Below are 27414 nucleotides of genomic sequence, written 5' to 3' on the forward strand. Positions count from 1 at the left end.
TTCCGCGTGTTTTTTACAAAAAGACCCGTCAGTTATGTAACACAAGCTCTCTGCTAGGCAAGTCATGCCCGTTGGACGAATTATCTTTTATAACGAAGCAAACTTCCTAATCCTTAATCCAAAAAATGTTTTTGGTGCGATGAATAAATCTCGGTGATCAACATGGTGCACGAAAACTACCACCGTAAACGTCCAACTGTTTCTGAACCAAATGATAGGGCGCCAACTCGGCCTAGGACATTGACTCTGGCTGAAATTGGCCCCCTCCCTCAACCAAAAAAACGAAGTTTTCTTTTAGTTTGAGTGCTGATATAAGTTTTTTAACTTTGGACCTAATTTTGCACAGGAGAAACACCTATTTAACATTATATTGGCCTTTATTTAACATTATTTGGGCCAGAAAACTTAGGAGGTAAAATTTTCTTTCTCTGTTTTTTCTCTTAGTTTTTCTCCCATTCACCACGATTCAATACGAATACGATAGTTTTTATTTTAAAAAGCATTCCAACAATAATTTTGTCCAGAAAAATACGCTTATTGATCATTTAGGTCCATAGACAGTCCACCAAAGCTCAAAAACTAACAAAAGGAGACCAAATGTAATTAAATCTCATTTTGACTGTTAACGTTTCCGCATGTCTTCACCGAGAGTCACACCATTTTAATAACACAAGCTGCTGCAACATTGTTTCCTATTCATGAGGCAATGTATCCAGGCTCATGGTGGCTCCCCTTCTCGAGCCATAAAAAAACATACCCGGCAGAATGCCGGAAAATAGCCGCCGTTGATTCCAATAAGCATGATTGGGATTGAAATAACAGAAGATATTGAAAAAAAAAGATTTTTGTACAAAAACATTTTTTAAGTCCGATTTATTTTGATGGCATTTCGTAGTTAAACATACTTCTGTTTCTTAGAGAGAGGCTACAGGGACCCCTATCAATAACAATAAGCATTAGAGAGAGGTAATTAATACTTATAGGACCGACGTTCAAATAGCGGGCATCTAAAATTGGGCTTTATGGGTTTATCCCGTTTCTATTTCTGACTTCAATTTTTTATACTGACTCTGTTCATTTTGAATTGCTTTGCTGAGCAACTGATGTTCAAAATCACTTTTAGCAGAATGAGAGAAGAGAGAAACTAGCCTAGAGAAGTCAAAAAGATTTCACGCAAAATGTTGAAAAGGCGGCAAAATGAGGTGAAGCGAAACATTTTTTTATTCGACGAAGTAAAAAAACATAGCAGGACAAGTCCTGACGTACAATTCAAAGAATTTTCATTGCCTAAACAGAAAAAATAGACCTAGAATGGACTATGAGTGAATTGAGAAAACCATTTTAAAAAAAATCAGAACAAAAAAATATGAAATAAACAGAAAATCAATGTCAAAATGCCGCATGTGAACAAAAAATCACTAGCGAGAAATGAAAATTTAATTCAAACAAAAGGCTAGGCCTAGAATGAGCTGTGAATGGATTGGAAAAACCATTTAGAAAAAAATCGATCCAAAAAATCGAAAAAACAGTAAAAATCAGAGTGAAATTGCCGCATGTGAACAAAAAAACCACTACCGAGAAACCGAATTTTTGTTCAAACACCGTTTTCTCACTCCAATTTAAAATTAGAGCGAAAAAAATTCACGCCGCAAAACCACTCGCTTTTTCGCTCCATTTCCTGTTTCGGCGTGACCAAAATCACTACTCCAATTTGACTTCAAAAATCATGAAAATGTGTGAACAGATCTTAAAAAAAAAAGACAGCGCCCCAATACAATTCAAATTCTTTGAATTGTAAAAAAAAATAGGAGCGCTATAATAGCCGGCTGAGATGATGAGGGCGGCTATTAATTAAGAGAGAAACCTTGATTTCGTTTCCTGGATTAAAAAGAACAAACTACATTTCTTAGGCTGATTGGAGTTTCCTTGCCGAAAAAGAGATAAGCAAGAGGTTTTTCAATCAACACTACCAGGTCGGATGTTTCAAACAGATATTATTCATTTTTTGGTCGGCCGGAGATATCTCTTTTTGCACTCTCGGTTCTCTTTTTTTGCACTTTCAGTGTATCAGTTTTGTCTGTTTTTGCATTCTCAGTTGGCCGGAGATATCTCTTTTTGCACTCTCGGTTCTCTTTTTTTTGCACTTTCAGTGTATCAGTTTTGTCTCTTTTTGCATTCTCAGTTGACCGGAGATATCTCTTTTTGCACTCTCGGTTCTCTTTTTTTGCACTTTCAGTGTATCAGTTTTGTCTCTTTTTGCATTCTCAGTTGGCCGGAGATATCTCTTTTTGCACTCTCGGTTCTCTTTTTTTTTGCACTTTCAGTGTATCAGTTTTGTCTCTTTTTGCATTCTCATTTGGCCGGAGATATCTCTTTTTGCACTCTCGGTTCTCTTTTTTTTGCACTTTGAGTGTATCAGTTTTGTCTCTTTTTGCATTCTCATTTGGCCGGAGATATCTCTTTTTGCACTCTCGGTTCTCTTTTTTTTTGCACTTTCAGTGTATCAGTTTTGTCTCTTTTTGCATTCTCAGTTGGCCGGAGATATCTCTTTTTGCACTCTCGGTTCTTTTTTTTTGCACTTTCAGTGTATCAGTTTTGTCTCTTTTTGCATTCTCAATTGGCCGGAGATATCTCTTTTTGCACTCTCGGTTCTCTTTTTTTTGCACTTTCAGTGTATCAGTTTTGTCTCTTTTTGCATTCTCAGTTGGCCGGAGATATCTCTTTTTGAACTCTCGGTTCTCTTTTTTTTGCACTTTCAGTGTATCAGTTTTGTCTCTTTTTGCATTCTCTGTTGGCCGGAGATATCTCTTTTTGCACTCTCGGTTCTCTTTTTTTTTGCACTTTCAGTGTATCAGTTTTGTCTCTTTTTGCATTCTCAGTTGGCCGGAGATATCTCTTTTTGCACTCTCGGTTCTCTTTTTTTTTGCACTTTCAGTGTATCAGTTTTGTCTCTTTTTGCATTCTCAGTTGGCCGGAGATATCTCTTTTTGCACTCTCGGTTCTCTTTTTTTTGCACTTTCAGTGTATCAGTTTTGTCTCTTTTTGCATTCTCAGTTGGCCGGAGATATCTCTTTTTGCACTCTCGGTTCTCTTTTTTTTGCACTTTCAGTGTATCAGTTTTGTCTCTTTTTGCATTTTCAGTTGGCCGGAGATATCTCTTTTTGCACTCTCGGTTCTCTTTTTTTTGCACTTTCAGTGTATCAGTTTTGTCTCTTTTTGCATTCTCAGTTGGCCGGAGATATCTCTTTTTGCACTCTCGGTTCTCTTTTTTTTGCACTTTCAGTGTATCAGTTTTGTCTCTTTTTGCATTCTCAGTTGGCCGGAGATATCTCTTTTTGCACTCTCGGTTCTCTTTTTTTTGCACTTTCAGTGTATCAGCTTTGTCTCTTTTTGCATTCTCAGTTGGCCGGAGATGTCTCTTTTTGCACTCTCGGTTCTCTTTTTTTTGCACTTTCAGTGTATCAGTTTTGTCTCTTTTTGCATTCTCAGTTGGCCGGAGATATCTCTTTTTGCACTCTCGGTTCTCTTTTTTTTGCACTTTCAGTGTATCAGTTTTGTCTCTTTTTGCATTCTCAGTTGGCCGGAGATATCTCTTTTTGCACTCTCGGTTCTCTTTTTTTTTGCACTTTCAGTGTATCAGTTTTGTCTCTTTTTGCATTCTCAGTTGGCCGGAGATATCTCTTTTTGCACTCTCGGTTCTCTTTTTTTTGCACTTTCAGTGTATCAGTTTTGTCTCTTTTTGCATTCTCAGTTGGCCGGAGATATCTCTTTTTGCACTCTCGGTTCTCTTTTTTTTTGCACTTTCAGTGTATCAGTTTTGTCTCTTTTTGCATTCTCAGTTGGCCGGAGATATCTCTTTTTGCACTCTCGGTTCTCTTTTTTTTGCACTTTCAGTGTATCAGTTTTGTCTCTTTTTGCATTCTCAGTTGGCCGGAGATATCTCTTTTTGCACTCTCGGTTCTCTTTTTTTTGCACTTTCAGTGTATCAGTTTTGTCTCTTTTTGTATTCTCAGTTGGTCGGAGATATCTCTTTTTGCACTCTCGGTTCTCTTTTTTTTGCACTTTCAGTGTATCAGTTTTGTCTCTTTTTGCATTCTCAGTTGGCCGGAGATATCTCTTTTTGCACTCTCGGTTCTCTTTTTTTTTGCACTTTCAGTGTATCAGTTTTGTCTCTTTTTGCATTCTCAGTTGGCCGGAGATATCTCTTTTTGCACTCTCGGTTCTCTTTTTTTTTGCACTTTCAGTGTATCAGTTTTGTCTCTTTTTGTATTCTCAGTTGGCCGGAGATATCTCTTTTTGCACTCTCGGTTCTCTTTTTTTTGCACTTTCAGTGTATCAGCTTTGTCTCTTTTTGCATTCTCAGTTGGCCGGAGATGTCTCTTTTTGCACTCTCGGAGATGTTTTGTCTGTTTTTGCATTCTCAGTGTCAGTGGGGGTTTTCAGTGACACAGAGAGCAAATAGAGACATCTCCGACGAACCAACAAATGAAGATATCTCAAAGTAACAGTGCCAAAATCTGTTTGAAACATCCGACCTATAGTGTTGATTAAAAAACCTCTTGCCTATCTCTTTTGCGGCAAAGATACGCCAATCAGCTTTTCATAATTTTAAGAGATGAAGTTTGTACTTTTTAAGCCAAGAAACGAAATCAAAGTTTCTCTCTCTTAGATTTTTTTTGTTATGGCTCCAAAAGGGCCACCATGAGCCTGGATACATTGCTTTAGGCTCGCAGTGGCCCTCTCCACCCACCAAAAAATACCCCGAGTTAGAGTCCCAAAACCTTTAGAAACAACTGCGAATCATACGAAAATTCACCATAAAAAATTTAGAGTGATTTTTAGCTGTGAATTTTCGTAAGATTTGCGATTCTAAGCATTGAATGATTTTTTTCACCGCATTCGTCGCATTCAAGGCTAAAAACCGCAATTCTTACATCTTTTCACCGCATTCACCGCAAATCTTTTTAGCGATTTTTAGCGTTGACACCTCGACCCGGGACGCGATGCTACTGATACCTCCATATGCGGGTGGATCCCCTAGAGAGTGAGTGTAGTTCTGGCTGGTGCCGGACTGGGTGAACATTGCAGCGCCCCTCTTGCCCCGTCCAGTCCTGCCCCCCTTCTTAGTAGAAATAACAGTTCTCCTTCCCACCACAGTGTCCTCTCCCCCGAATTCGTCTTCCTCTTCTTCCTCCTCATAGATGATTTCCTCGTACTCTGTTATCCTGTACACACCACAACAATACCTTATTGAAATCCTCTCACAATAAATTTTCAAGTTCATCATAATGATAGTATTATTGAAAAACACAGCATTTTCACGGAGAACCCCTATAACACTTGTTATCCAGCTTCTTCAAAAAAAACCTGAAAAAATCACGTAATTTACATGCTTTTATATAAATAAAAAAAAAATGAAAAATCAACTATTCGGCAGACTTCTTCATTTTGTTTTTTTTAAATATAAAATTTTGTAATTTACGCAAGTTACTAGATAGCCAAGATTATACACTACTTATGTCGACATAAAACTAATAATATGTCGACATATATAGACGTATACTAAAACTTCGTTTATAATGAATACTAAAACTTCTTGTCTCACAAGGTGCAGTGGTTAATTTATTGAGTCAAGCCGTCAACTAAAAACGGAAAAAGTCTGTTAACTCATCTGAAAATCTAAAAAACATTCATTTGACTTTACAGGTCGATAAACTCAGAGGATGACCAAAATTTTAAAAGTGTGAGAAAAAACTTCGTCTTTTCAAAAAAGTTCAAAAGTTTGTTTCGCAATATGAAAAGTTTCAAACCACGACCTCCCCCCTAAAAACAATCCAGTTCCATATTATCAGCCCCTAGGAGAGGTTCTCTGCCCCTTGGACCCGAAAAAAAACAACAAAAACTTTTAAAAAACATGAAAAACTGCAGTGTTTAAAAAATGCTAAAATTCGTGATATTGAAATGTTGACAGCCATTCGACTGCCACTAAAATCTATGCAGTATTCTATAATTAAAACCAGGAGGAAGTTCTCTGACACCTGAGGCTGGAAAAATCAGAAAAAATTGAATAAATTAAAAAAAGCAACCAATCTTTGAATCTGATGTTAAAGTTGGCAAAAACGGCAAAGATGAGCATAATGAGATATGTTTCACAGCATAATAGCCATGAAAATTATGGCGGACCCTTAAAATAAGCAAGTCAACTGAAAAACCAAGAAGAACAAAAATCGAAAAGTTGCTTTATTAAGGGCTCAAAATAGCGAAGACTGACGTCCTCATCTTGAGTTAAGGCCTTGCAGCGGTTTCTGCAGACTAAGCAACTATAGAGCTGCTAAAGCCAGCTGAAGACTTCTATTGCAACCTGATGCCCAAGCCGTAGCGCATTTTGTTTCCATTCAAAAAAATTAAAGGCATGGAAAAACCTGCGAAAACATCTTAAAATAACATAGTAGTAGCAGTCATGAATTGGGATGCAAAAAAATGAAGACTAAACTAGAAAAAAAAATTTCATCCTATTTATTCAAGTAATGAAACATTCATAAAACCAACGACTCCACGAAATTAAACAGAACGATAATAAAACAAATTAGTTTCAGAAAATTGCTTTTAGAAAAAAGTTATCGAAGATATTATATCCAACCATGCCAACTCTGTTACAATTGCACACAATGTGAGTTTAGACAGAAAACGCCCATTTTGCAGAAAACCAATGGCAGACTAATCGAATACATTGAAGTTAGTTGGCATCAAATTCTTTTAAAACCCACCATTTAATCAAAATCATCAACTTCTTTTTTTCTTCCAATGGGGAACAATTGCCAGAAGTAGAAAAAAAACAGAAACAATGTAGACATGGGCCCGATTGTGCTGGTAACTGGAGTCCCTGTTTTATCCACTACTACATCCACCACTATATAAACAAATACTCACTCAATTTTGCGTACACAAAGGCATATAGCCGGTATAATTTATGAATAATATCCAAAACTTTTCAAAGTTAATTCAAAGCCTAATTTCATATCTAATATACCCAGCTATACTGAAACAAATCAGGCTAACCACCACGCAAAGTTTTTTTTCAATAGAAACGGATGAACTGAAAATCACTCAAAATTGCTTAGAATTGGATAAATGAAACAACTTTCATTAAAAATTTTACTTTACCCATGGAGACGATTGATCTGTGATGTTAAAACTGAGTGATTCTATGTACCTGGGTACTTTTTTGAGCCAAGTCTTGAGAGGTCTTGTTCAAAAGGTTGACTCGCCTTTACCACGCAACGGCAGTTTTGCTTGACCGATCTTAATTGCCAACTATGGGGGAGGGTGCAACTACAGAATGCTTGAACATTTTTATTCTTAATTATTAAGCTGACTGAACACTTAATAAAAATCTTTAATAAAGATAGCCGACGCTACGAGCACAATACGTGCATACTTCGCAGAATCTATAAACAGTTCATTAAATGATGAATACGAAAAGTGCATGTCATGCTAAAATAGCCGCCACGTTTAACAGAAGTGACCACCACTATTAGCAGAATGATATCAAACGAGTGAAAACTTTGAATAAAAGACATCTTTAAATATTAGCTTGCAAGTTAAGCATTTATTAAAATTTTCATTTATCTTTTAACAGATTATAAAAAGCATTCAATTTAAGAATTGCCTAGAAGAAAGAATGTTCTAGAATAATTCTCCATGAGCGGACCTTCTTTCTCCAGTGCACTTTTTGGCTATTAAATCTTAAATCTGATTGGAAGAACCAATCATACCAAAGGTAGAGCATGGCCAGAGGCTGATCAAGGGGAACCATCCTCAACTTTATTATATATGTAAACATGCTCTCGAAACTGATTTCCAATATGACCAAATCTATATCTGTTAAGATAGATGCACAATCTGCATCTTCCATTTCTAAACCTAAAGAAAGAAGTATGCTTATAAGCTTTACACATATTACACTCTAGATATTGATCCGGATTATCATAATGTTTTCATAAATATTTAATATAATCATTTACTTAAAATATATCTTTGCATATATAACAACAATATTCTAACTCTTTGCAATCGTTTCATCATTCTTTCCAATGCTTGTTTTTACACTTATCGCACTTCATTTTTCATTTTTGAAAATTTATTTTTTCCGAGATTTCCCTAATAAAATACACCATGTCTCACTCAACAAACAGCAATGTGAACTTCTTTGACCGCTGCAATTTATTCTTTGAAACAAAGAAGGGTTTATACAGGCATCAATCATATGATTCTAAACCTAAAGAATTGTTAGAGAAAATGTTTGATTCTGATAAAGATGGGGCCATAACTGAACCCCCAGCTAAAACAATGGCGATGATGTATGATTCAGATGAAGACTGTATCTCTCCCAAACCTTCTACTAAAACTAAAACTGAAACTAAAACTAAAGATAACACCAAAGATATTATTAAAACTAAACCCATCACTAAACCTAAATCTAAAATTAGAGATAGTATGTACACTAGAATTAAGAATGAATGTGAAGAATGTCCTGCAGAATTTGGAAATAAATTAGTGCTAACTACTCACTCACATACTCATAATCGTAAGTATCTAGAAAACACAGAATACTTTGATATAAACTCTAGCAATAACTTGAAGGAATTTTATATTACTTATTAAGCTGGAAATTACATTGAAAATTTAGATGAAACAATTAATAACTTTTTAGAGAAATTAAAAACTTTTACCAGTTTCGTAAAGTTAAGCGTTTTAAATATAAGATCACAGCCGAGTGTGAGTACAAGAAGAGAACCAAGGAAGAAGTTAAAACTACTAAAATGTACTTCAATACTGATTATAATATTAATAACTGACTATATGAAAATGGAGACTTCACATAATTGCTAAGTTTTGAAAAGGAAATATAGGAGGGTTATGGCTATGAATTTGAGTTTCTCGGATTAGAAGTATTCAGATAAATAATGATCCGACCAAAGCATCTATTGGTAGTTATATAGATTTACACCCCGATCTCAAAAACTCCAATCAATTTTGAATATAAGCAATTCCAAATACAACTGCTTCCAACTAACTATTACTGCTTGGCTATAACCAGCTATAGATCACGCAACACGTGAAACTAATTATGCAAATAAACTAATTGAACCAAGACAACAATATGAAGATGACTTTGCTTTTAAAATAAGAATAAAGAAATTGTACAATATCAAAATTTTGGTATATAGAGCTTGTGGCGAGGGCAAAATAGAATTGTTTAAACCAGTGGATGATTTTGATAAAGATAGAAAAGATGTCAGAATATTAGTTTGGGAAAATGCTGGAGTAGAACATTGTGCACTAAATAAAACAATAGAAACCCTGATAGAAAGACCGAATAAGAGCCAACACAAATTCTATAGTTGCAATAGATGTACATATTGTTTTAACTCTCAAATTAAACATTACAAACATGACTGTAGCCATTCATTCAAACCAGAGATTGTTTGTCCTAAGAAAAAACATATTAATTTTATAAATGAACATAAACATCAGAGTATAAAAAATATTATAACTGCCAACATAGAATGTTGCATCATTGATGTCACAACTAAGAATTGTAAATATGTAATAGCTGAACACATGCCAAATAGTGTGGGTTACATCTGGCAAGGTAATTTCAATTACTACTTTGGTCTGAAGTGTATCAAAAGTTTGCTACTGATCTATTAGAAATAGAAACAGAGAAAATTATGAAACGTAATGAAAAGATGATATTTGATAAAGAAGATAAACTATATCAGGAAGCCAATAACACTTGTCATAAATGCGGCAAAACATGTATTAGTAAAGTAAGAGATCACTTCCTTGAAACTGGTAAATATAGAGGACCAGCATGTAAAATGTGTAATCTAAGATACAAACAACATAACTTCATTCCTATAATATTCCATAATGGTAATGGTTTTGATTTCAATCTACTATAGTGAACTCTTTAAACAGAATAATGATAAAAGAAAAGTAAATAGCATACCTCTAGCTGTTGGTAAGTCTAAGGTGTTTAGTATTGGTTATCTTAATTTCTTAGATAGTTATAACTTCTTAGCTATGCCTGTAGACCAAATGGAAAAGATATATGGGTGTAAAACCAAAACATTATATCTAAATGAACACTTTGGTTTAGATGACTATGATAGTGGAACTACCAGGGGAAGGGCCTTGGGCCTTGGCTCCCCAGCCACCACAAAGTCGTTTGGCAGCAAAGCTACCTATGATAATCTTATAGGTAATCTAAATATAGAAGACTTCAAATCCTCACTATCTAATAAATTACCAAAACACGAAGGAGTCGATAACTTTAATAAAGACAACAGTCATAAAACTGGTAAAGATCTAACTATAGAGTATTTACAGAATGATGTGGAAATATTAGACTACTGCATGAATGAATATGTTAAATTAAGTATTAAAGAATTCAGTCTCAACCCTCTACACTATGTAAGTCTCGCGGGTTAAAGTTTTGATTGTCGGTTAATGGCAAGTGGTGTTACATTAGATACATTACAAGAAAAACAAAAGCCAGATGATTTCGTTGAAGCAAAGAGAAGTGGTATATGTGGTGTAATAGATAATAGATTTGCTAGCACAATAATAACAAAACTCTTTGGTACATAGGCGCAAACAATCTTTATGGCAATGCAATGATGCAAAAGTTACCTTATAAGGACTCCAACTACTCTGACACATCTCTAGATACTATATTAAACACTCCAGATGATAGTGATCATGGTTAATATATAGTTTGTGATATTAATTATACTAATAGTTGTAAAGATAGAACAGAGCAACTAGCATAAATGCCTAATAAAAGGAAGATACAAGATAATGAATTAGGTCATATAGAAAGAGACAGACAGAGAGAGAGAGAGAGAGAGAGAGAGAGAGAGAGAGAGAGAGCGCGAGAAGAGAGAGAGAGAGAGAGAGAGAGAGAGAGAGAGGGAGAGAGAGAGGTAGAGCGAGAACAGCAGAATTAATCTTAGATCAAAAGAACAAAACAGATTATACGGTTCATTAAAGGATGTTAAAGTACTGTGTTGAGATGAGTGTAAAATTAAGTAAAATTCATAGAATAAATAAATTTATGTAGAGACTATATTCAAAACAATACTAAAAAAAGAGCAACAGCTACAACTGAAGCGGAATACGATGTAAGGAATTTAATGAACAACTCACTATATGGAAGAATGTGCAAGAATACTCTACACTTCCTTCAAAGTAAGTTCTTACACAATGATGAAAAGATAATGAAAAGTTTAAGTAAACCAACATTTAAGAATATAACTAGATATAAGGATTATAGCCAAATCGGATATATAAAGAAAAATAGAATATGGTTCTCCAGTATATAAAGGTGTTACTATACTAGAAATAAGTAAATTACACATGTATGATGTATTCTATTATGTTCTTCAACTATCTCTCAAAGATCTTCAACACCATTATATGGATACTGATAGTTTTGTATTAAGTTATACTGAGGGTACTGCTGACAAAGAACACATGGACCTAAGTAATCTCGAAAAGTTCCAGGTAAATTCAAACATGAATTGGGAATTAGAATATTAGAAATGTTTATAGCCCTGTCACCAAAGACATATAGTTTTAAAAATTACCCAAAAAAACTAAACATATAGGAATAAAGAATTGTAACAATGCTAATCAGGAAGAGTATTATAATGCATTACTTCATAACACACAGAGAGCTGTGGTGAATGTAGAATACAAAAAGTTGGTGATAACAGGACAACAAAAAAACAAGTAAGATTAGTCTAAACACATTTGATGATAAAAGATTCTATGTAAATAATATTAAAGGCTATCCTCATGGTGAGAATCTATATCTATTAAAAAAAGATCTAGTAAATAACATCTACTGAGCATCATTAGATTTAGATAAAAACCAACTGGTTTATAATGTTCTAGAACTAACCCTTAATGATGATAGAAAATTAATTGAAGCTGCTATTAGATTGAATATGAATATGAACATGAATACAAAAATAATTAGTAGTTAGTATTTAGTATATTATATATCATTATCTCTCCCATAGTACATATTATTTTTATATAAAAACAATATTTTTTTTCTTTATATATAAAAAATGACTAATCTAGATAAACCTATAGAATTAACTACACTAGAAAAACTAAACAGAAGAAATAGATTAGAAGATAAATTAAAACAACAAGAATATTGAGGAGAAATAAAAGAGTTTTTTCATCCTCTAACTAAAAGTTTAAATACCCATAATGAACAGAATCTAGCTTTGGTTGAACAAACAATAAGAGCAATAGATTGGCAAAATCAAGAGTTAGATAAACAAACTATAGCTATCGAGGAAGCTGGTTCCCAGAATTGTGAAAGTGCTTCGCAGATACAAAAAGGCCGTTGCCAAATCAGCGAAAGCGCCTCCAAGACTAATGATACGTTGAAAGAAACCACAAAGGAAACTCAAGATATAGCACCAGTTTTTGTTGATACAATCACAGCCAATATTCTTCATTTAATGGGGGCTCAAACTACTAATCCTCAATTAAAATTAAATCTCGTAGAAATACCTACTAGATATAATATGAATGGTGTTAATATATTTCTAGGGCAGGGTGCATTTTCAGTTAAGGATAATATATATGAATTTTCAGATGGATTTATTAACTTTCTTACTAAACCAAATGTAACATATGATGATAATATCGAGGAAGATGAAAACAAAAAGAAAAGTTTTTTGTACTAGATATTAGATATGATTTAGGAAAAGGTGATAAGAAAAGCAGTAGATATAGAGCAATAAAACGTATACTGGGGGTAAAAGATGATGTACTTGGTAAGGGTTTAAATAGCTTTGACATCCGTGGGGTGGGTTCCGGGGTAAACCCAAATAACTTAATGGAAAGATTAAAACTAATTATACTAGAAACAGAAGCCGGGCATGATGGATTATATGAGGAAATGTTAAATATATCTAAACAACTAATATCTATGAATACTATTAATAAAAAAACTAGACATTTTTGTTTTTAATTATTGTAAATAAAAAATGGTGGAAAAACAAGAAAAAGACACAATTAAAACTAAACAAAATTACTAGCTAAAGAAATAAATAGTCCCCAAATCACAAAGTTTAGAAGAGAAAGAATAATACCATTATGTACAGATCAAACAAGATCGGCTGATTTAATTGATGTCATCTCTAAGTAAATACAATATTAATTATAAGTTTATATTAACAGTTATAGATATATTCACAAAATATGCTTGGGCTATTCCATTGAAGAAGATATCTGGTTGATCTATAACTAGTGGTTTTATAAAAGTATTAGGTGAACATAGAAAATAGAAAGGTTATGGTTAGATAGAGGTAGTGAGTCTTACAATAAAACATTTAAATCTTTAATTAAAGAATATGAATTAAAACTATATTCTACATACAGTGATTCAAAGGCTGTGTTTATAGAGAGATTTAATATAACAGTATTACACATAATGAATAAACCAATGTTCATCAATGGTGATCATAATTGGGTAAAATTATTAAATGATGCTGTTGAAACATATAACAATAAAATTCACTCTACTAATAATATGACACGCGTTGACGCTTCTAATAATCCCGATAAAGTTAAAAACTATGTTAAATCTACCAAAGCAACACCCAAACTTAAAGTTGGTGATTTTGTTGGGAATGCTGACAAATGCAACATCTCTAAAGGATACAATTCTAACTGGACAAGAGAATTATTTAAAGTTAATGAAGTTTTGAAAACCCAACCACCAACATATAGAATAGAAGACATCAATGGTGAAACAATGGAAGGTAAATACAATGAACGGGAATTATTAAAATCCCAGTCTGATTTTTAATCTAATAATAAGGCTTTTAGAATCTTTAGATATAAATATAAACGAATACAAAAATGACAAGAAATTGGTTCAATCAAGCTAAACAGCAAGAGGCATCATCAAACAACTTAACACTAAGTAAGGCTCGTGGTTTATTCCAAGAAGATAATGATAACATTGACATGAAAAATACTTATAAAATTAGAAATGAACACCCTCCTAGAGATGAAAAAGATGGTGTTAATAAATAGTATTGTGACAATAACTTTATCTTCTTCTAATAAAATCGACATTTTATGTCGAAATATAACTGAACTAAGAAAAGGTGATTTTGATAAAGTCACAACAAAAACATTACAACTAAACAAAATGCAAATTAATGAAGAACTAATTATTGAGTTTATTGAATCAGCAAACGAAGTTACAAATACTGTTAACTTTTGTAATAAAGTTGGCTCTGACACTATATCTCAGTATAATCAATTCAAAAAAGAATTTTACAATTATAAGTTTAATTAGAATATTACTATCATACAACTAGATGATATGTTCACTACTGGTCTAAAGGAATTTGAAGAATTTGATCAAAAGACTAATTCCTTTGTAGTTGAAGCCCTTTTAAAGAATAAAACGACAAAAGTACAATATATATAATTTCTATGATACTTGAATGTAAACTTCTTGACAACAAAGATTAAATAAGACTTGAGATGCATTCTGATTTCAATCATGAAGATTGAATGAAAGAGATTGAGAATTTTTTTACTATATATTTAGGAGTGTAATTATATTTACGCCTTTGAATTTACCTATTCATTATAAAAGAGAACATAAGGATAAATTTAGTAAGTTTGCATGTGGAGATGAATTATTGAGTGTCATTTGCATTGGTGAAGCCTATTCAAAGAGAAATGGAATTGCTTCAAAATGTTCTAGCTCTAGCTCTAGCTCTAGCTCTAATCCTATTTCTAACTCTAATTCTATCTCTAGCTCTAACTCTAACTCAAGTCCTACTTTTAACTCAAGCCCTACTTATAACTCAAGCCCTACTTCTAACTCTACCCATATTTCTAACTCTACCCCTACTTCTAACTCTAGCTCCACTTCTAAATCTAATCATAATCCTTCTTCTATTCCTAATCCTACTTCCAACTCAAGCCTTACTTCCAACTCTAGCCCTACTTCTAACTCAGCCCCTACTTCTGGTTTTACTAATATCAAATTTGATATAACAAATAAAGTTTATAATAAATGTAGAGTTATAAAACAGATGACATATTTTGATAAAAACGAAGTCAATATGTAAAGAATGTAATTGAACTAAAGTTAAGTGTGAATATGGTCCTCCTATTAGTAGCTTTAGTGGGTTAAGGAGCCATATAAAAATTCTCATAAAGATATAGATCTAGCTAAGTGTATTGATCTATCTAAGGTAATTAATAAAGAAATAAAAGAAGAGCCAGAGAATTATAAAAAATATCTTATAGTTTTTAAATTAAAAGCCAAAGGTATAGATATAGATCAATTATTAGAGGAATAGATTACAGAACATTTTTAAAAATAATTATTAATAATATTATAAGCCTTATGACTAATAATATTATAAACATTATCATTAATAATATTATAAGCATCATCATTAAAAATATTATAAGCCCTATCAATAATAATATTATAAGCCTATCATTAATAATATTATAGGCCCTATCAATAAGAATTTTATAAGCTACATCATTAGTAATAATATAAGCTATATCATTAATATTATAATAGGCCTTATCATTAGTAAAATTATAAGCCTTATCATTAATAATATTATAAGCTATATCATTAGTAATATTATAAGCTACATCATTAATAATATTATAGGCCTTATCATTAGTAACATTATAAGCCTTATCTTTATTTATATTATAAGCCGTATCATTAGTAATATTATAAGCCTTATTTATTAGTAATAAAATTATCCTTATCATTAGCCTTATCATTAGCCTTATCATTAGTAAAATTTTAAGCCAAGAGTATAATTATTATAAAATTTTCAAAAAATTAAGAGATATGCGAATGGCCGCATGCTTGCGCATAATTCTGAGTAGGGAGAGCGTGCGCAACTCTGCGTGTGCTCATGGTGTTTTTGCAAGTGTGCGGGTTGGGGCTTGTTTTTGATTAATTTTTATTTTGATTAAGAATATAGTAGTGGATAAAACGGGGGTTCCAGTCGACAGAACGATTTGGCCAATTTCCCCGAATTGATGAGGTAAGATGGGCCAAATCAGGCTGGTGGCACAAATTATTTTATATAAATTTTAGCAAAATTTAAAATTTATAAAAGAGTTAAGCTGTTTTTTTTATTCAATTTTTTTTGCAAGTTGGTTTTACGTGCTTGTTACACGCGGCCTCACTAGTTACACTAGTATCTGGGATACGTCCACCAGAGTCGGTGGGGATAGAACCCGAACTATCCATCTGATAATGGATATTTACCTGCTTAACTCGATATTAGTGGATTGCACTAAGTGAGACAGGAAATGATAGTTTTTAATTCTATAAGAATGGGAATATAGAGTAGTGAATAAAACGGGGGTTACAGTTGTCAGTACAATTTGGCTCATTTCCATGAATGCGGCTAGCTTGAGGGGGGATGAGACAAATTGAGCTGGTGGCTGTAACCCACGTTTTATCCACTGCTGATGTTTTAGACTTTCAACGCATTCACCTCAAACCATAAATAAGTTAATTAAAAATTTCAGTCGATAGAAAATTGTGCTTAGATGTCAAACATTGAGTGGTTTGCGGTTTTTGGCGCCCAATTTTTGCTTACTGCTCTCAAAGCATTTGCCGCAAATTCTGATATGTTTTTGCAATTCTTTGCAAAATATATAAAAATAGAGGAAGCTACTTGGTAAATTTAGAGGTGAATTTTTCTAAGATTCGCAATTCTTACCGGTGAATTCTTTTTTTTTCACCGCACTCACCGTATTGAACGCTAAAAAATCGCAATTCTTTCATCTTTTCAGCGCATTCACAGCAATTCTTACTTTTTTTTAGCATTTTTAGCGATGACAACCTCCACCCGGGGCTTTTTCATTTTTGGTTTGGTGTTGTTTTACTCACTTGTACATGGAGACGGGGTTGGGTGGCTGGACAGGCCTGGAGCAGGTATTTATGTAGAAGGGGCAACCATAGTGACATATTTCAGGCCACCAATCGTATCTCCTCACACATCCCATCAGATACCAGAACAATCCAGGTCGCACGCAGCAGAGCCACGATGCTACCAAACCTAACGCAGAAAACAAAAATCCCAGGCCAAGGAATTTTGCCTAACTTATTTAACATCAGCGGTTACTAGTGCGTTGACAAGTCGGAAAATTCAACGCAATTTTCCTACATAATTTTGCGTTGAATGCGTTGATTATAACGTAGATCTTACATATTTTCGTCTCCATAACCACTGACCTCCTGCTTACTTGTCACCTCTACAACCACTGTGCCACAGAACCTTACTTATCTAAGGAACCGCGCCCTTTACAAATCCGACTGTAACATCACGTTTCATATAATATTGACGTTTGTAAGCTTAGTTCTTACATAATTGTCCGTTGAATTTAGCGTTGATCTTACAAAATTTTGCGTTGAATTCAGCTTAGACCTTATTCGATTTCTATTCAATTTTTGCTCTACGTTTCTCTCCTTTCAACAGTTTCCAGTTTCTCTTGCACGCAACCGGTTTCTGTTTTTTTTTTGAAAAAACCGCCAACAAGTTGTGCATGCCTACCTCAATCCATAATCCAACTACCCCCTCCTACGTGCCCCCCCCTCCACAAACATCCCATGTACCCCATCCATTGTACCCCCCCTACGTACCACCCACCCCCCCAAGTAACACCCCCCACACGCAGCCCCCACGTACCCCCAAGTTCCCCATCCAACACACACCCCAACCCCCACGTACACCCCCCAAATCTAAACCCCCTTCCACACGTGACCCCCACAATTATTTTCCGTTGAATTTAATATAGACCTTACATCAATTCAACGCTAAATATGTAAGATTGGCGGTGAATGCGTTGAATATATGAAAGAGCAACGATAAATTCAACGCAAAGATTGTGAGATTGGCGTTGAATGCGTTGAATTTAAGTTTGATTTTTGCTCGTTTTTTGCTTTAGCTTTCTCTCCTTTCAACTGTTTCCAGTTTCTCTTGCACGCAACCGGTTTTTGATTTTCTTAAAAAAACCGCCAACAAATTGTTCATGCCTACCTCATTCCATCGTCCAACTACCCTCTCCCAGCCACCCCCCACCAAACACCCCATGTACCCCATCCAATGTACCCCCTACGTACCCCCCACCCCACACGTACCCCCCCCCCAAACGCACTGCCCTCGTACCCCCATGTACCGCAGTGCAACTGAGAAACTAAATAGAAGCAGTGCAACTGAGAAACTTTTCAGTCGCAGTGGAACTGAGAAGCTCAACTGAGAATCTCAAAGAGACGATAAAATAGTTTCATATTAATATTATGCTTGAACAATGGCATCAAGGAATCAAAGATTTAACTCTACTCTAAGACATCATTCAAATGCGGCCAATGCAAGAAAGGAGTCAAAGAAGATGATGGTTCTGCAACTGGGTGCAAAAATTGTCAATTTTGCTTTCCTGGTACCTGTGCTCACCTCTCCGAGGAAGAAGTTAAATGGCTTGGAGCTAAACGCAACTATGTGTGGTTTTGTGACTCGTGTGTCGAGCAGAATGACAACATCTTCATTTCTTCAGAAACCGAAGCTATGTTGAATGGCTTATTTGATTCTTTAAGTAACAAGTTTACATCGTCAATTGCAGAATTAATTCCTAAAGCAGTTAAAGAGTCTATTACTAGTCATTTATACGCTGACGTCAAGAAAGCTGTTAAAGACACCTTGCCATCCTACGCCTTGCCATCCACCTAGCCATCATGGGGTACATTAGTTCAGGTCGCTCGAACGCTCAGAAAAATCTTGAGTAACAAGTTTACATCGTCAATTGCAGAATTAATTCCTAAAGCTGTTAAAGAGTCTATTACTAGTCATATATACGCTGACGTCAAGAAAGCTGTTAAAGACACCTTGCCATCCTACACCTTGCCATCCTACACCTTGCCATCCACCTTGCCATCATGGGGTACATTAGTTCAGGTCGCTCGAACGCTCAGAAAAATCTTGATCTGCAGTTTATTATAAATGGTGTTACTGAATCTGAAGACTCTTATTTGAAGCAAATCGAGATGGACTCGACGGAAGTCAAAAACATAATATCGCATAAAGGGTTAGCTTGCGACGGCAATGTAACAGGTGTCACACGACTTGGCAAAAAGTCAATCCTTTGAACAAACAAAAGCGAAACTGTCGTCCTATACTTATCACAACACCCAATCTCCTTTTCCTACGGAATTGCTTTGCTAAAAGTCACTAACTGTAAAATTTTGTAAAACCTGTGTTATAAAGAAGTTTCTGACATCCAGTGAAAGACAGAAGGAGAAAGATGTCCTCGGGAAACGCTTCCATATGATTCATCAAGAAGGAAAAAATAAAAGAGACTTTCGGATAAAGAAATTGAAACTTTTTTATCAAGGGCGCGAAAATGAGCAGAAATTGACTAACAACAGCCAACTGCTTGCTTCTCTATTGTCAGTCAAATTGCAGCTTGTCTAAACGTCAAAAATTGGTTGGAATAATGACAAAAGCATCAATTTTTTTAAAATTTTAAATTGAAACATGGCTCTCTGAAAGCATTTCTGATTCAGAAACTTTACTAGGATCTAACTTCAACGTTGTGGCACGTTCCGATCGCAGCAAATGGGAACACGGAGGTGTTCTCATTGCTTCTTCTAATTGCATCCAAACACAAATAATTGATGTTAATTTACCACAATATCTTTTCTCTGTTGCGTGCGGTCTTCTAGATAGTATATCGTCGTTTTTCATATTGATATACAAACCCCCAGTGGGATCTCCATTTCACTTCAACATCAAATTGCTCACTGATTGCCTAATTGAGTACCTAGCAAAAATCAATTGTTTAGTCAGCAACTATTCGCCTATAACAGTTAACATTTATGTTCTCGGTGATTTCAATCTTCCCGGTATCAATTGGGAAACACTTACATCGATTAACTCACAAGAAGTTTAGTTTTTAGATTTACTTGACGAACTTAATTTGAATTGTTAGCGGTGCCACTCACAAAGGTCACAACACATTGGATCTTATCTTGTCCAATATGGATAAATTACCTGTACCTATTGGAACCAAACTTTTTTCCGTATATGCGTAAGCTGGAGAAATTTCAATAAAGAGTTTTCAAACGGATTATTTCTGATCGCAATTATGTTTCTGCACTTCAAAGACTTTCTTTTACCAGTTTGCTACCAGAAGACAGAGTCGGGCGTGGTGCTGCTTTGGAAAAAAATCAATAAACATTTTGAGGTTGAGAGTGAAGTACAAAGTAGTTTTTTTCTACACAAGGGCATCGACTCTTGGACTGTTTAACGTGCCTAAAACGCAGAAGTTTTGGTCTGAAGATAACTATTTGTCAGGACCACTATATGTGAAAATGAACTGCTGAAGCTGAATATTATTAAGTTCAATATGACGCTGGGCATATTTCGATAGCAAGTTTTTCGATAGTAAGTTTTTCTAGTTGAAAAACTTACTCATTTTAACATCGATATCTTTTGTTCTTACTTTGTAAAATGTTTTTGTAAAAATTGCCGCCCTTAATTTCTTTTGATGCCTGGACTAATTGATCTCTTCCCTCCTGTTTTGGAAGTGAGTCTTTTACTACTACTACTACTACTACTACTACTACTACTACTACTACTACTACTACTACTACTACTACTACTACTACTACTACTACTACTACTACTTCTACTACTACTACTACTACTACTACTACTACTACTACTACTACTACTACTACTACTACTACTGTTTCAACACTTTAATTCCAAATATGAAATAAAGGCACGGTTGGCAACAAATACAAACAAAACAAGAAGAGTTATTTGTTTGGTTATTCTGTGAAGTGCTGTACGACGAAATTGTTGAAGGCATTCTTTGACCCGGTTGCTGCTTTCTCCTGCAATCTGGTGAACGATACTTTGTTTCGTACACAGTCTCCTTCGATTTGACTCAACCACGTTTTCCGTTGCCCCCCAGGAGCGCGTCTAGCATGGACGTATTGATCAGGCGGGTCCCAATCGAAGGCACTGCGGGCTAATCTTCCTGGTTCCATTCTCTGGATGTCTCCGTACCATTTTATCCGTTTGAGCATGATCATCGTGGATAGTTGGGGCATTCGTGATCTTGACATAACTTCTCCGTTCGTTGCTTTCTCCAGATATGACACACGTAGAATTCTCCGAAGACAACCACAGTGGAAACTCTCAAGTTTTCTCTCCATTAATTTCGAAAGAGTCCAAGTCTCTGAGCTGTACAGCACGCTGATAAAACGAGTGCTTTGTACAAATTGCACTTGAGGTGCACGCTGAGCTGCTTGCTCTTCCAGAGATTTTGGAAGTTAGCAAACCGTTGTCTACCTTCTGCAAGTTTGCAATTGACTTCCTGCAGGTCTCCATGCTTGAGGCTGACATGTGATCCGAGATACTTGAACGCTTCTATGTTTTCAAACTCGTTTCCGAGAACATCTTGTACTTTGCAGGAAAACACGCGTGTGGCAACTGCTTTAGGTTTGCCACAGTATCTCGATTGGTGAACTTTTCGGCCATTGACTGTTTTGAACTTTCTTTCACACTTGTCACAGGTAAGGCTCGCCTCTAGTTGCTCGAACTTTGACTTGTCGACGACATTCTTTGACAAACCGGCTTTGCAGAATCTTGTTTGGTGCACTTTGCGTCCGGTAACTGTACTGAATTGCCACTGACAATTCTGACATCTTAAAGACTCTTGGTCAGCCACCACTGACCGACTCTCATTTTCTAGCGACTGTGAATCTGCTACCGCAGATTGTTGTTGTGAAGCTACCAACGCTGGCTTAGCCACCGCTAAGCTTTTCAATCTTAGCTTCCGGCCATCTTGTGTTTCGAACCAGCCCGCTTTCTTTTTTGTTCCCAGCAGCACCTCCGTGCTGATGGTTAGTCGTGACTGGCTAGATGTCTCTGCCAGGAGTCCTAGTTTGCCTTTATGTGTTCCAGTGAGTATCTCCACGTTCTGTTGGATACTAGGCACTGCAACAACATTTGGGCTGTCGCATTTTACGCCCATATTCTTTGTTTTGGCCACATTAATCTTCAGACCAGCGGCTTCAGCAAGGGCCTCGATTCGATGTAGGTTTTCTTGCACCTCACTGTCTGAGACCCCCACGAGAGCAACATCATCAGCAAAATCTAAGTCAGCCACCAATCTCCCAATGTCTAATCCTCCATACACCGAGTTAGTCAAAATGTAGTTGATGACAAGGCCGAATAGGATTGGGGACCACACATCACCCTGCCTAACGCCCGTTCTGACATCAAATAAGCGTCCTTTCTCACCTTCGGCTTTGACTCGACATTTGAATCCATCATAGCTGTTTCTTGTGATGTTTATCACTTTTTGCGGAAGACCATAGTGTTTTATTATCTGGTACATCTGCTCACGATCGACAGAATCGAATGCCGCTCGAAAGTCTATGAAACAAAAGCTAATATCCAATTGAAACGCCATTGATTTCTCTATTATTTGACGCAGGGCAAAGAGTTGGTCGGCGCATCCTCTGCTTTTTCTGAAGCCGCACTGCTCTTCCCTTAAGACGCGATCCACTGAATCTTTGCATCGATTGAGAATAACGGAAGCGAACACTTTGCCTGGTACTGACAATAGAGAGATCCCTCGGTGGTTCGAACACTCTGACCTCTTTCCTTTACTCTTGTATAATGGCACAATTTCTGCTACCTTCCAGTCATCGGGCAGAACTTCCGTCGACCAACACTTATCTATGATGTCCCAGAGCCACTCGACAATACCCTTGTGTGCTTTCAACATCTCACAAGAAATGTTATCGGGTCCACTTGCCTTGCCATTCTTCAACCTGCGGACAGCTTCAAGCACTTCTTCAAATCGAATTGGGCTCAGGTCAATCGACCAGCTTTCAGCTGCTTCTTCGGGATCCAATCTCGTACTGCAACTGGATGTTGAGGGGTTCAGGAGTTGACTAAAATGTTCCGTCCAGCGTTCAAGTCGTTCCTCTTTCGTCCGTAAGTTGACGCCAGTGCTTGAAACTAACTTGGTCAACTGGGGACTCCAGTTTCGGCAAATCTGCTGTGATGCCCCAAAAACCTCCTTCAAGTTGCCTCTGTCCGCAAAGCTCTGCACTTCTTGGCCTTTGCGTTCAAGCCAAGCCCGTTTGTCTGCACGTAGAGCTTTTCTGACTTCCTTACAGAAAAGCTCTACTACTACTACTACTTCCTTACTACTACTACTACTACTACTACTACTACTACTACTACTACTACTACTACTACTACTACTACTACTACTACTACTACTACTACTACTACTACTACTACTACTACTACTACTACTACTACTACTACTACTACTACTACTACTACCATTACTACCACTACTACTACTACAACTACTACTACTACAACTACTACTTCTACTACTACTACTACTACTACTACTACTACTACTACTACAACTACTACTACTACCATTACTACCACTACTACTACTACAACTACTACTACTACCCCACCCAACGTACACCCCAACCCCCACGTACTACCCCCCAAATCTAACCCCCCCTTCCACACGTAACCCCCACATTTAATTTGCGTTGAATTTAATATAGACCTTACATCAATTCAACGCTAAATATGTAAGATTGGCGGTGAATGCGTTGAATATATGTAAGATCAACGCTAATCTTAACGCAAAATATGGAAGATCTACGCTAAAATCAACGCAATATATGTAAGATCTACGTACTGATTTTTGTTCGTTTTTTGCTTTAGCTTTCTCTCCTTTCAACAGTTTCCAATTTCTCTTGCACGCAACCAGTTTCTGAGTTTTTTTTTTGAAAAAACCGCCAACAAATTGTGCCTGCCTACCTCATTCCATCATCCAACTACCCCCTCCCACGCACCCCCCCCCCCCCCACAAACACCTCATGTAACCCATCCAATGTACCCCCCTACGTACCCCCCAACCCACACGTACCCCCCCCCCCCCCCACGCACCCCCTACGTACCCCCATGTACCCCACCCAACGCACACCCCAAAACCCCACGTGTACCCCCAAATCTAACCCCATACCATGTACGCCATATTCAACGCAAAAATTGTACGATTGGCTTTGAATGCGTTCAATTTATGTAGTATTATTTGCGTTTAAGCGAAATTAAACGCATTCAACCCCAATTTTACATAATTTTGCGTTTTTTAGCGTTGCCACCTCGGCCGAGGTTATGTAAGAAGGGTGTCCTCGCCTGCGATAAGGTAAAACTTCTTTTCAGCTCAATTAAGGAACCCATGTAAGGAACCCAATCTTAAATTGCATGATTTGGAAATCGTTTGAGGATGTTTCTTTCGATAGGCCTTTTTGAACGATTGAAGAGTGCATGTTTTGGTTTTCGATGGGAGTAGGCGTAATTGACGAAGGGAAAGTATTCTCCCCATATGGGAAAACTACTTATGAAAAGTAGATTTTATCAGATTTGATGTTTCTGATTTAAACTTGAAAGTTTCGAAAAACTTGAGAAGTTAAAAGAGCATCTGAAAAAGCTAAGGATTTAAAACGACGTTTAAAGAGCAGAGAGGTTGCAAGAGTGTGACTTCTGAGCGTTTCACCCCTAAAAGTGAAAAATGATGAATAGCACAAAATTTAAAATCCAAAAAGAAAGATATAAAAATAGCGAATCCAACAAATATTCACCAATGGAATTTGCATATTTTTTCACCGCAGAAACTATTGCAAGAAAGATCTGCAATAATATCGGTGAAAGCGTTGAAAGCACAAAACCCAGAAAAAATTACCGCTAAATTTGGTACTAAATAGCTTTACTGCAGAAATTTTTGCAGAAACGATTTAAGAATAAGGTTGAATGCGTTAATAGCGGTAAAAACAAACTTTCGGCTTAAAACCGCAAACCGTAAAAAGTTTCACCGCTAAGTTAGTATAATTTTCTATCGACTTAACCTTGAGAGACTATGCAAACTTTGAGGTGACGACGTTGAAATCCTTAACTCGTCATTTTGATAAGATTTTTTCAGCAACCGGCAGACAGTTTAAACTTTTTTTAAAAGTTTGGTAAATATTATATTTCAAAAAAAATATGTTTCTTTACTGCTTTTGCATTAAATGAGAAGATAACTCAAATAAAATGTTTTTTTATGTTATTGCTAACCCACAGGAAATTTTTTTGAATTTTTTGCATGCAATAATTTGTTTACTAATCTCTTTTGTTGCGTTGATGTCGGAAACAGTAAGACTTTTTGATAGTGTTTTTCTAGTTTTGAACCTTTTCTTGATATTTTTTCTTAAACTGGTACTCAATTGACTCAAAGAAGAATAAAAATGAAGCGTGGCTTGAACTCATCTGTTTTATTTATAAAGTTTAAAAAACTAAATTAAATTTTAAAGATTTCGAAAAACAATTCCAACACGCTTTCAAGAATTTTCAAGAACCACGCTCAGTTCAAGTGCAGGCACAATGAGTTCAGGTATAATAGCTCATTTTGTTATATTTCGACGTTCTTTCGGAGCAAAATCATTACTTATTGGTTACTAACCAAACTTTTTTACAATTCTCAAAATTTTAGCAAAAATTGAGCGAACTTTTTATAGTAGTTAAATGTTTCTTGTATAAAGTTTTAAACCTGAAAGTTCGTCATAGCATAAGATAAGTCGACCTACGGACATAAATTAAGTACCAAAAAATTTAATAAGTTCAGAACAAATAATTAGGAGAGCTTTGTAGTGCTAGAAAATCACTCAATTTTTACAGAACGCACATAGCGTTTACATAGCGTAATATACAACCTCAAAACTGATTGTCTGTCATAGCATAAAAAAAGTTCAATTAATTGACATAGCGTAAATACAAGGCACTTCAAAAAATTCTCTCAAACAAAGAACTGGAAGAGCTTTGTAGCGGTTAAAAATTTGTCAGTTTTTGCAAAGAGTCCTCATCTAAATTAAGCTTCAAAAAATATGACTACGCCGTGTTCCGGGGTGTCTGATAATTCTTTTTGATGCATTTTTACAGGACTTTGTGAGTTTCTGTAATAATGGTTAATCTTTTAGAGTTGATTACCACCAAAAACCTTGAAAACGTCCTAAAATTTTAAAACGGCCAAAATTTAAAAAGTTCTCTCAAAAAAATTAACTGGAGAGCTTTGCAGTGGTTGAAAATCAGTCAATTTGTAGTGCTTGAAAATCAGTCAATTGAGCAATTTTTAACAAATTTAAGAAGTGGTCTTGTTTACAGTTACAAAGCATAAGGTTTCCCATAGCATAACAAAATTAAACTAACGGAAATGACGATTGAATCGGAAACGTTAAAATTCTTCTAAATAACTAAATGGAAGAGTTTTGTAGGCTAAAGATAAATCAACTTTTGCAAAAAATTCTTCAATTAATGTAAGCATCTACCAATTTTTCAATGACTAGACCGAGTTTAAGGGTGTGTGAAAGCTCATTTTTTTGCAGTTTTACCGCATATGATGAGTATTTTTTAGTTGATAATCAGTAGGTTGATTCATACCATTTTTTAAAAACCTTCCTAAGGTTTAATTAAAAAGTGATTAAACTTTAAAGAAATGTTAAGCTTTTTCGTGTGTACAATAACAAATCTATGATTTCCTCAAAGGATTATACCATAAAAATATAGGATATAACTCCAAAATAAATTACGTTAAACTTTTCTCCGACTAACTTACTGTAGGAGCTTTGTATTGGTTGAAATCCAGTCAGGTTTTTATGACAACGTCATTTTTTGTTATGTCTTAATAGTTACTCTACTGACCATGTAGGGTGCAGGAGTGTATGATAGCTCGTTTTGGGTCATTTCTAAGTTACTTTAGCATAAAAATTATGATCAGTCTTCAAAAATTTTCAAAAACTTGTGAAAACTTTAATCAAAAATTATGCAAACATTATATAATTGTTAAAGTTGTTCTTTTATGCAGTATCAAGCCTGGAGATACCTCATAGCATAACAAAGACCAACTAAAAGACATACCGACAACACCAAGATCTTTAACAAGTCTTTTCGCTCAATTTTATTGCAAGGGCTTTGTATTGGTTGAAAACCAATCGGTTTTAGCAAAAAGTTGTCAAATGTATTGAGCTTCAGCATAACAAAACCCAACTAGCGAACATGAAGTAAAAACAAAGAACTTTAATAAAACCTCTTAAATAGCTAATTGGAAGAGCTTTGTACTCGATGAAAGTCAGTCAGTTTTTGCAAGATCAGAATTAATCAGATTTCAACATTGCATCGTTTTTGAGCGTACTGCTGGTGCTCCCTGTCCTCAGCGGAGGAC

The 27414-nt window shown here is 35.5% G+C and overlaps 1 protein-coding gene across 1 annotated transcript in view; it reads right to left on the reverse strand.

The window, feature by feature from the left end:
- The window catches only part of LOC142347964 (uncharacterized), a 116032-nt gene that overhangs the window by 16580 nt on the left and 72038 nt on the right, over positions 1-27414 (reverse strand). Inside the window, exons 7-8 of the mRNA XM_075399130.1 lie at positions 16997-17165; positions 5017-5225 (exon numbers count right to left, since the gene is read on the reverse strand). Of these exons, the coding sequence (XP_075255245.1) occupies positions 5017-5225; positions 16997-17165 (378 nt within the window). The remainder of the gene's footprint in view (positions 1-5016; positions 5226-16996; positions 17166-27414) is intronic.

The sequence above is a fragment of the Convolutriloba macropyga genome, chromosome 10 (genome assembly GCF_964194025.1).
Source record: "Convolutriloba macropyga chromosome 10, txConMacr16.3, whole genome shotgun sequence".
In the NCBI taxonomy this organism is placed as follows: domain Eukaryota; kingdom Metazoa; phylum Xenacoelomorpha; order Acoela; family Convolutidae; genus Convolutriloba; species Convolutriloba macropyga.